At 46.6% G+C, this 12,058-nt stretch overlaps 1 protein-coding gene across 1 annotated transcript; it reads left to right on the forward strand.

The window, feature by feature from the left end:
- Nucleotides 1-8,954: 8,954 nt before the first annotated feature.
- Nucleotides 8,955-9,344, forward strand: LOC135713258 (uncharacterized). The gene has a single exon (XM_065236349.1). The coding sequence runs from the start codon at nucleotides 8,955-8,957 to the stop codon at nucleotides 9,342-9,344; it is 390 nt and encodes a 129-aa protein (XP_065092421.1).
- The last annotated feature ends 2,714 nt before the right edge of the window (nucleotides 9,345-12,058 follow it).

Below are 12,058 nucleotides of genomic sequence, written 5' to 3' on the forward strand. Positions count from 1 at the left end.
AAGTGAGGTACGATCGACTGTGGGGGAAAGTTTAAATTAGTTAATGAAAGCAATTTCTATGGTGGATTAGTTTGAGTTTATGTATCGCAATGGGTCCTCCGGAAGCCTAGCCAGTTAAGGCACGGTAATACAAAGCCGGAAGAGGTGGGTTCAATTCTCGGACCGAAATAGGTTAGTTTAGCAAATTTGTTCGACTTATCATTGTGTTTGCACAAATATACTCATTCGTGGCATAGAAGGCTCTCAATTATTAACTGTGGAAGTGCATCTAGAACTGTTGCACTGCCTCAGATTGACATTCCGCGGTGTCACCCCAGCTGAACTCCATGGAGCGACGACTATCAACAGACCGCTGACTGGCTGACGAGTGACAGCGAGGAAAAGAGAGAAGAAAACACACTCGGACAGTGGTCAACATCAACATACGACGAGAAGGCGAGGACAACGAGAAACAGAAGGAATTGTGAAAGTTTAATTATACCTATTCACTATATTTTCTTATCCTATTGAATTTGTTGCTAGTGAATTTGTTCCTATCTAAATTAGTAGAAAATCCTAATCCCAAAAATGTATTTACAGTGCATAAAGGTGGTGAAATTAAGAATTCAGGAGCAAAGCATTTTACTCGTAGAAGCACCGAAAGTGTGAGTACTTCATTAAAGTTTGTAAACTTAACCTATATCTAAAACCTAATAAAATGCAATTGCATTTTAAAGCTGCACTAAACCATAAAAGGTTGTTTGTGCTGCTGAGAACCCGGTGACTAAAACGCCCTTTTCGCTTTCGCTCGCCGCAACAAATCTTTAAAACTTTCGTTGGTGTCATCATGAGTGCGAAACAAGCCAACGATAACGATGAGTCATCCCGCACGCTGGACATGAATCGATCGGAACAGGGAGGCTGCGTAAACTGCTCGCGCCCCGTATCGTTCGACAATTTCGTCCAATGTGACCAGTGCGACAGCTGGTGGCACATGTGTAGTATCGCGGCCTCCTCGCTAGCTGGTCGTTACTTGAATGCCCTCTCTATCTCTCTCTCTGCCCGTTCTCGTCTATGCTTTCACTACCTCTTTCACTACCACACCCTTATCAAGGCCAAGGTAGCTTAACCCAAAGGTAGTCCTATTTTCTTAGACACAAAGGTTTTTTTGGTAAAGGTATGACTAATATACTACAATCCCCCCCTTGGAATAAAAATGCATTGTAGATTACCAATGTCTTCATTTATTGTTTTATCCGTTTACAAACAGCTTTATCCCTTCAGTGTGAGATATAATCCTCATATTTGCTAGGAGCTTTCCTAATCTTTTTAATAGGTACTCCTGCAGATGTAGAATCACCCTCGGAATCATCAACCTGAGTCTGTGGGGCGACTGTTTTAGAAGCGATCCCATTTGGAGAATACCCAAGATCATTTCTCTCAACTCGCTCCAACACCTTCTTCAAGTGAGCTGAACTGCGTCTGTATTCCTTACCGGATTTTGCTGATTTGATGATTGTATCAGTCCCAACTTTGCTCTGAACTATGAACTCCTCAGTACTGAAATTCGTATCCAACTTGTTACCCTTTCGCATTCGTTTAGCCAATACAATATCACCCTCCTTTATTTCAGAATGCTTGGCATTTCTCTTTTTGTCTGAATACTCCTTCCCCTTTTGTTTGACAATGGCGTCTCGTTCTCGGACCGAACTATCCTCGTGGAATATCATGATTGATGGAACTTTGCTCCTGATACGTCTTCCAAACATCAATTCCCCGGGTGACTTTCCTGTTGAGGAATGATTTGTCGAATGATACGACAATAAATAATCACGTAGTTCTTTCCTCCAGTCCAAACCCAACTCCTGGGCAATGCGAAGACGTTTTAGAATGGATCTGTTCTGGCGTTCCACTTCTCCGTTGGATTGTGGCCAATAAGGGATGGTATTCAAAATTTTTAATCCTGTTGATGCACAGAACTCTTTTATTTCCGCACAATCAGCACTAAACTGAGGAGCATTATCTGCCTTAATGACCGAAGGGACTCCATACCTACCGAACATAATAGCCAACTCTCTAATTACATCGCTTGAAGTAGTGGATTGCATTTCGCAAACTTCAATCAACCGAGAGTAATAATCGATGACCACAAACAAACTTTGTCCCTCCGGTAATGGACCAAGGAAATCAACGGCCAAAGTATGCCATGGATAAGACGGAAGCTGGCTACGGTTCATTGCTTCTGGTGGATCTGGGGCTGCCACAAGCGTGCAACCTCTGCAGCTTTTTACGTATTTCTCCACATCGGAATCCATTTTCGGCCACCACACATTTGACCTCAAATGGTTCTTCATCATCGATATTCCAGGGTGACCATCATGAGCAGAAGACAAAACCCTATTCCTAAGGGATTTTGGCACTACAATACGATCTCCTCTAAGCAAAACATCTTCAAACTGACACAGCTCATTTGTCAGCACCCGATATTCAATTGGCAGGTTATCTTGCGTACCGTTGAACAGCTGTTCTAATATGTTCTTGATTTCAGAGTCTGATTGTGAAGCTTCTTTGATATCATTCCACCTGTCGAAGAAAGAGCAGATATCGTTATTTCTTGAACCACTATCTCTTCGCGTCAAATGGTCTGGGTTCTAGTACAGCTAGGCGGGAAAGAGAATCAGCCACATTTTCCTTACCAGCGATATGTATAACTCTGTAGTCAAACGTTTGCAGCCTCAAAACCCAGCGTTCGATTCGCGCGCAGGGCCTGGAACGTTTTGCAAACAAAAACGATAGCGCTTTGCAATCAGTCATGATATCGAAACTTCTCCCTAGCAAATAAAACTGAAAACGCTCTACTGCCCAGACGATAGCCAGCGCCTCTTTCTCCGTCTGGCAGTACCTACGCTCCGTTTCGGTCAGCGATTTGGAGGCAAAACTGACCACACGATGTTCGTTATCCTTGTTGAACTGAACCAGCAGTGCCCCAAGCCCATGCGGACTTGCATCCGCAATAACGGCAGTTCGGTCTTCTAATCTATAGAATCCCAAATTTTGAGCATTGCTTAAAACCGCTTTTATCTCATTAAAAGAGTCATCCTGTTCCTTTGGCCATTCAAATTTGACGTCCTTTGCTAACAACTTCCGTAGCGGTTGATCTGTGGTTGCCAAATTAGGTATGAACTTGTTCATGTAGTTCACCAACCCAAGGAAACTGCGGAGCTCCTGTTCATTTTTAGGCTCCCGGAATGATAGCAATCTTCAACGGATCTTTACTTTCATACGCCTTTAGGATCCTGGTACTTCCTTTCGTGGATGACTGCAACAATACCCGTTTATCCTTCAGTTTGGACCAAGACGCTTTGCTGATAAGATTGGCGTCAGCACCGGAGTCTACCAGCATTTCCAATTCAACGCCACCGATGTCGCACGTCACAACGTTGATTTCGTTGCCCGAGTACAAAGCATAGTATACTTTGTCCTGTCCAATCTCCTCCTTGACATTACTACTGTCCTCACAAGTTGGTTGCTCATTCTGTACCGCTCGAATCTGCTTGCCACCTTGATCCGGAAGTGGTCGTTGCTTCTGTTTGCGGCACAGTCGTTCAAAGTGTCCATAAATCTGACAATTTCTACACTGTTTGCCACGAGCTGGGCATGCTTGCGACGCGGCCACATGACCTACACGACCACAGTTGTAGCACGCATTATCCCGCATTGGCTTGAATTTCACCGACGAATCTTTAGACCTCGTAAATCGTTCTTGTTTTGTCTGACCCACTCGACAAATCTTCTGAGGGGGCTCGTTCGTATTCATTTCTTCGATTTGTTGATCCACGCCTTCCAACGAGATTCCGAGAGCTTCAATATCGGCGAAAAGTAGATCCTTAAGCAAAATTCTTCGTCTTACTTCGTTCGAACTGCATCCCTCCACCACAGCATCTGTTAAGTAGATCTCCGTCAAAATCGCTTCAATCTCCCTTCCATATCGTTCGAAACCGCATTCAGAAACTTGCTGCTTCAACCGAATGATGAAATCGGCAAATCTCTCACCGGATTTTTGTCTTAGCTGTCGTAGCTTGCGGCGCTCCGACGTCGTTTGGTGACGAGGCTCAAAAAACTCGTCGAGCTTTTCGACTGCTACATCGTACCATTTCGGAACGAGCGAGACTATCGGCATCTGGTCACGATCCTTCAAATTCTTGAAAACGGTTTGTAACGCTGGTCCGCCTAGATGCAGTAACTTAGCCCTCATCATTTGCTGGTCCGTAATACCATACACTGCGAAATAGCATTCCAGCGATTATTTTCAGGATCTCCATTCTTTTGCCAACTTGCTTGTTTCAATCTGGTTGCACCTGAAAGGTGGTACCGGACGTGATTCTTCCATCTGAAATGGAAACAAACACAAAATTTCACTTAGCGTCTCTGCACAATGTCTACGCACCGATTTCTTCTTTTTTTTTTTCAAAAAACACTGCTCCTCTCAACTTACTACTACCTCAAGCTCTGTTTCCATTGAAAATCTCTCCCGATTTCATTATGCATGGAAAATTCACATAATTTTCGCTTTCTGATCTCGCAAGGGAAAATCCTCTCGATTTTCGCCACTCCAAAGTTAACCTCTTCAGTTTTAACCTCCACGTGGAAAATCTCTCAGATTTTCGCCTATTTTCCAACAAACCTACATAAATTCTGTCGTTTCAAGGAAAACCCTTACTGGTTTTCGCAAAATTTCAGGGAAATCCTAATGATTTCCGCTATCCTCCGATTCAATAACATTTTTTTTCTGACCATTTCTCAACCATGGTGCTGCGAGGCAAATTCTTGGAATTTGCTAAATCACGCCACTGCCGTAGCAACATTTTCCTTTGTCCGAAATTCCATGATTGGACAATCGTCTCCGTGTTTTCTTTATTATTTAACATTCAGCACGAGTTTCACCGACAGTCAAATATTTCAGCATTGTATATTTTTCACAACTCAGCATTATGCTTACCATTTTCTTTGAAAATTAATCCCACCAAGTCGCCAGGTTGTAGTATCGCGGCCTCCTTGCTAGCTGGTCGTTACTTGAATGCCCTCTCTATCTCTCTCTGCCCGTTCTCGTCTATGCTTTCACTACCACACCTTATCAAGGCCAAGGTAGCTTAACCCAAAGGTAGTCCTATTTTCTTAGACACAAAGGTTTTTTGGTAAAGGTATGACTAATATACTACAACATAAGTTGTGCGGGGGCGACGGATTCGGTTGCCGAGCGGGCATGGACATGCCATAATTTCTGGCCGTTGAGTTTCAACACTAAGTCAACCAACCGGTCAGCTCAAATTGCCCTGAAGCTGCAGAAGCTGGAGGAGGAGCGCGCGATTCAGCAGCTCGCCTTGGAAGCCGAGAAACGGGCCATCGAGCAGGAGAAGCGCGCCTTGGAAGCCGAGAAACGGGCCATCCAGCAGGAGAAGCGCGCCTTGGAAGCCGAGAAACGGGCCATCGAGAAGGAGAAGAGGCTCATGCAGGAGAAATATACCCTGCTAGAGGAACAGTTGGACGAAGAACGGGAAAACCAAAGCAACCGCAGCCGGGTAAGTCGACGAGCGAGTCAACAACGTGTGACACAATGGGTGCAACAGCATTTCTCGGAAATCACGCCAGGTGAGGAAGCCGTAGGAGAAATACCGAAGTCCGATGTCCGGCAACGGGGTGTCAGACAGTGGCCAACCGACCGAAGGAGCACGAAAAGGTGACATTATCGTCGATGGATCACAATCCGGCGCAGCAGAAACAACGACGGGAAACCTTAGCGGAACGGTCGAAGCTTTTTTGGAATCAGCAGCGAAACACAGACGCGATTCCCAAGACAGTTCCGGATTAGCGAGTCGAGGGTCGTATGACGACAGTTGTAGGTAACCCTATCCCCTCTGTGCCCCCGTACTGCCACCAGGTAAGCCACCACTTTTTCCCATTGCGAACGATAAATGTTCCGCTCAACCGAGCAATTATTATGAAGATATGCTAGCCAAAGTTGGGATTAGTCCGACTATCGTCAATTCGAATCCGTCAAGATTCATTGGGACTGAGCCTGCTCTCTTAGGCCATCCCGCCCCTACAGTTCCTCCCTCTTTACCTTTGGGAAGGAACCGAACTGAGTTGCCTCCAACTATGGGTCCTACTATTCCCGCCCCAGGTGTGCCCCTCACTTTTCCGGCACCCTATGTACCCCCCGACATATGTACCGACATTTACCCCCTTTCGCCGGTAACCCCGCTGACTGGCCGATCTTCATTAGTGCGTTCGCAAATACAACCGCCGCGTGTGGATACTCCAGTGTAGAAAATCTGTCAAGGTTGCAGCGGTGCTTGAAAGGTGCTGCCTACGAAGCTGTTAGAAGCCGTCTCCTACTCCCTGAATCGGTGCCACAAGCCATCAACACTCTTCAACTTCTCTACGGACGTCCGGAACTGTTTATCATTGTGCTGTTGGACAAGGTGCGGTCAACCCCAGCGCCCAAGGCAGAGTGACTCGAAACACTGGTCGAGTTTGGGATGGCGGTGCAATGTTTGTGTGACCACCTGGAAGCGGAGGGTCAACAAGCTCACCTAACGAACCCGTGTCTGCTAATGGAGTTGGTGGAAAAGTTGCCCACGTGAAGATGGAGTGGGCAAATTTCATGCAGCGGTACCCGGTGGTGAACTTCAAGCCCTTCGGGGAGTTCATGAATGGCATGGTGGTGTCAGCCAGCAAGGTAACGCAGTGCACAGGAGGATTCGGGAAAGCTGCGAACATGGAGAAGCCAAGGGGATGAAGAACAAGGGGACGATCAACACACACGTTAATAATCCGGAGCCCCCGAAGGGTGAAAACAAGCCATGCTGCGTTTGTAAAGGCCGTGAACATCGATTTCGGGATTGCGAAAGCTTTAAAGCGCTCTCCATCGACAGACTAACGAACTCTGCCGTAGCTGCTTAAATGCACACGGAAGACGGAGTTGTCGCAATGCAGTCCAATGTGGAATCAAGGGACGCACGTTTCCGCATCACCCTCTGCTTCATTCCAACCGGAGCAATCAACCGTGAAACGGCGGCACCAAATGTTGAATTGGTGGGGAACCATACGCATCGACTTTCGGATCAATCACTGCTTTATCGAGGTATTCCGGTTACACTGTACGGGCCTAGAGGGACGGTTAAATCGTACGCCTTTCTGGATGATGGGTCGTCCCTCACCCTCATTGAAGACGAGCTGGCCAACAATCTCGGTGTAGGTGGAAAAACTACTCCCCTGTGCCTGACTTGGACGGGTAATGTCTCCAGGATGGAAGCGGACTCTAGAAAGCTGGATTTGGTGGTATCAAGTGCATCGTGAAGAAGCTTGCTCTGCCGGAGCAGACCCTGCGGGTTAACGAAATCGTTAGCAAGTTTACACATCTTAAAGGTTTACCGACTTCCGGTTATGAGAATGCGGTTCCTTGATTGCTGATAGGAGTCAATAATCTGCGGCTCACTGTTCCGCTGAAAGTGAAGGAAGGGCAGACGAACGAACCGGTTGCGGTGAAAACTCGGCTTGGCTGGTGTGTGTACGGAGAAAGTAGTGAACGCTCGTCGCATACACTCAATTTCCATGCGTGCGATTGCGACCGGGATCTTCACGAACTGGTGAAAGATTGTTTCACACTGGAAGAGGTCAGAGCGAAACCAGGGGCGGAATCGATGTCGGCGGACGACCGACGAGCTCAGCAAATCCTGGAGCAAACCGCCGTACGCGTTGGTGATAGGTACGAGACCGGATTGCTGTGGAGATATGACGATATTGAATTTCCTGATAGCTACGGAATGGCCTTGCGAAGACTGGAGTGCTTGGAGCATCGAATGGAGAAGAATCCTACGTTGAAGGAGAACCTGCACCGTCAAATTGAAGACTATCAACAGAAAGGATATGCGCATCGTGCCAGCGAGGAGGAATTACGAGCAGCCGATCCGAGGCGGGTCTGGTACCTGCCACTAGGAGCGGTGGTGAACGTTTCCAACAATATTCGGTGGCCGTCTCCGCTGATATTAAGTACATGCTTCACCAGTTAAAGATTCGTGGACTAGATCGTCATTCCCTGCGATTTCTGTTTCGGGCTGATCCTTCGAGTCCACCAATCATATTTATGATGGACGTTGCTACATTTGGGGCAACATGTTCGCCAGCATCGGCGCAGTTCGTCAAGAACAAAAATGCTGCAGAGTTCATCGAAGAGTATCGAAGGGCTGGGAAAGGTATCATTTCCAACCACTACGTGGATGACTACCTGGATAGCTTTGGCACGGAAGAGGAAGCAACGGAGATAGCCGAACAGGTTAGTGCAATCCACAGTAAAGGTGGTTTCCTGCTGCGCAACTCGCAATCCAACAGCGCATTCGTGAAGCAACAGCTAGGAGAAACAATGGAGGCCGGTAACCGGCACCTCTTTCTGGAGAAGAGTACAGAATATGGGCGAGTATTAGGCATGGTGTGGCTTACGGAGGAGGACGCGCTGAGCTACTGCGTTCACCTCAAGGACGACGTCCGTCAAATCATGATCAGCGAATGACGGCCCACGAAAAGGCAAGTTCTGCGGTGTCTCATGAGTGTCTTTGATGCATTGGGATTATTGAGCTTCCTCCTGGTTCAAGGAAAAATCCTGCTGCAGGACATATGGCGCGCCGGAATCCAGTGAGACCAAGAAGTCAACGAGGAGCACTGGGAACGTTGGCGAAGCTGAACTATCCTACTGCAGCAGATTTCAAGTGTGCGAATTCCTCGCTGCTATTTCCCGATCGCTACGCCTCAGACCTACCATCAGCTTCAATTACACGTGTTCGTGGACGCGAGCGAAGCTGCGTAAGCGGTCGTCGCTTATTTTCGGATCATCGACGCGGATGGCACTCCGCGGTGTTCTTTGGTAACAGCGAAAACGAAGGTAGCGCCTCTGAAGCATCTGTCGATCCCTCGGTGTGATGTGTTCCATACTGGAGTCCCATTCCTTCACGGTAACGAAGCGATACTTCTGGTCAGACTCTACAACGGTCCTGGCGTGGCTAAGAGTGGATCCCCGCAAGTTCAAACAGTACGTGGCCTGTCGGATTGGTAAAATCCTGGAACATACCGACACGAACGAGTGGCGGTGGGTACCGTCAAAGCAGAACCCCGAGGATTATGCAACTAAGTGGGGAAGCGGTCCATCTCTGGACGTGGAAGGTGCCTGGTTCAAGGGACTACCATTCCTGCACAGATCTGAAGAAGAGTGGCCGAAGCAGAATATGCCTCAACAGACCGTCGAGGAGAAGTTACGCGTCTGCAACATTCTTGTAGAAGAAGTCAGTGATCGACTGCGAACGCTTCTCTAAGTGGGAGCGTTTATTGCGAGCTACGGCCTACGTACACAGATATGTGGGCAACCTGAAACGGACGGTTTACGGCGAAACGAGGCAAAGCAGATACGTTACTCAAGACCTAGACAACCAGAAGTCGTATAACAATGTACATAGAGTATCGTAAATTGCTACAGTTTAAGCCAAAATCGCATATAAGAATGGCATATTTCGCATTATGTTTAAGTTAAATCGTATAGAATGTAAATTTCCGACCTATATGCGATGATTCATTTTTCCGTCGTACTGTATCACAAATTAAATCGGATTGCATCGTAAGACTTTTTAAAATGAATTTGTTATTACAGATTAAATCGTATATGATGTTAAATCAACTCGTTTAAAATTAAATTAAAATATGCCCGTATATGGCCTCCACTTTTGTACGTATAAGCCATTTATTTGCATTCTATACGAATTGTTTGTTTGTATATATGTTTGTATATCACGAAAACAATTCTGAATATACGTGCATTCTGGTTGTCTGGGGAAGAACTACGGCGGGCAGAAGTGACGTTGGTTGGTATGGCGTAACAGGCACACTATAGAGCTGAACTGGTTGTGCTAACGCACGAACGCGAACGACCAATAACTGAGCGAGAAGGAGTACTCAAACGCAGCGCGTTGTACCAACTGACGCCATTTGTCGACGAAACCGGCCTTCTACGCGTGGACAGACGGATAGGAGCTGCCAAACATGTGTGCACTGAGGCGAAGTTTCCATCTATCCTTCCCAAGCAGCATCGGATGACAGCTCTCATCGTGAACGCCTATCATCGGAAGTTCCAACACGCCAATTCGGAGACTGTTGTACACGAAATACAGCAGCGGTATTATATGCCTCGACTCAGGATACTGGTCCGGAAAATTGTCAATGGATACATGGCCTCACTTCCTCCAGCTCGTCTAGCTTCTTTCGCTAGACCCTTCACATACGTCGAACTGGACTTCTTTGGACCATTGCTGGTGAAAGTTGGACGCAGCAACGGTAAACGATGGGTAGCGCTCTTCACCTGCCTTACAATCCGAGCAGTGCCGTGTCGGATATGTAGTGTATTGACCATACCCTGTTAATACAACATTGCTCACCTCCAAAGAGAGAGGTAAACCATACTCACCTATGAGGAAGGGACCTTGCTCTTGGAGTGAGAGGAACGGACGAAGGTAGAGGAGGAGAGGGGATTGAACGTACGAGAGGAAGAGCACGGACGGAGGCCACTGAGACTGGAGAATACGACGGGACAACATCCAGGAGACCAGGGCACGAATTCTACAATTGGCGACTTGGTGGTGGAGAAACGCACGCGGAAGGTAAATAACACCGACAGATTTATGGATGATCTTCGAACCAGGAAAATAAATCATCCATAATAGTGCCCGTTCTTTTTCTGTTTTCATGCGGTTTCGGTCTGCCAGGGTGTAGCGCTAAGCTTGGAACACTGTTATTAGAGCAGTTTCGCGAGTGACGTGAGAAATTCTGTGGTGTGGTTTTTAGGTTATGATTTTGTTTTTGATCGTATAATCTATAAAATGATGAACCATATCCGATGAACAGATACAGAAGCGAGAATTTTCGGAATTCTGCTTAATGGGTCGAGAATCAGTAGCATTCTCTTGGAGGTGGCGAAGGTCAATTGGACCTTCCCAGAGAAGCGAGAATTTCCGGAATTCTCCTTGTTTGTTAGAGAATGTTAAGCATTCTCTTGGAATTGATGAAGATCAACTGTTGTAAAAGTAGAATTTTTTAATTTTCTGCGTATGTAACACATATGTACATCCTGACGGATCTGGCGAAAGTCCTAGTCCTAGTTTTATTCGGAAAAGCAGTCATGGGCAAGATTGTGCCAACCGTTAAACTCAATGTTGTTCTCGTTCGAGTGTTCGTATGAAATGAAATCCGTGGTTAAATAAATGTAATTTATATCCAAGATGAACACTAGGTATTCACTTGTTGAGTTGTGGTTAACGCAAACAATTGGTTTTATTGCAGATGGAGGAAATACGCCCTATTCCTCCGTTTCGATGCAACCAAATTGAGACGAGTAAACTGGCCAAACAATGGCAAGCGTGGAAGGAGTCACTTGAGTGCTACTTTGCAGCTTACGGAATTACAGACCAGAAGGTCATGCGAGCAAAGCTGCTTCACTTAGGCGGTCCTGCTCTTCAAACTGTATTCAGAAATCTCAAGGACTATGACCACGTACCGGTGGTAGCGCTCAACTGGGGGTTCGATGCCGCCGTTGAAAGATTGGATGAATTTTTTTGGACCAAGACATTAGAGCACATCTGAGCGTAGGAAGTTGCGACAAATGAAGCAAAAGTCAAACGAGCGGTTTGCTGATTATGTCATCCGTTTGAAACAACAGGCCACAGAATGTGGATTTGAGAAGTACGAAACGGAACTAGCTCAGATACTCACAGTGATCTACTTGACGGACGCTATGGTCGAAGGATGCACTTCGAATGAGGTTCGCAGAAGGATTCTGTTGAAAGATTTACCGTTTGCTGAGATTGAAGCACTTGGTATATCGCAAGAGAGAGTTGATCAACAGGTGGAGGAAATTGTTTCGTCGAAACCACCAGAGAAGATTTACAAGGTAGGGCAGTCGACACCAGACCCAAAGCACAGCAATAAATCGCTCATTAGGCCGGCTTTAGTTTGCTACAACTGCGGACGCAAGGGTCACGTT

This window comes from Ochlerotatus camptorhynchus, unplaced genomic scaffold (genome assembly GCF_037179485.1).
Source record: "Ochlerotatus camptorhynchus isolate MF236.1 unplaced genomic scaffold, CSIRO-AGI_Acam_v1.1 ptg000550l, whole genome shotgun sequence".
NCBI lineage: Eukaryota > Metazoa > Arthropoda > Insecta > Diptera > Culicidae > Ochlerotatus > Ochlerotatus camptorhynchus.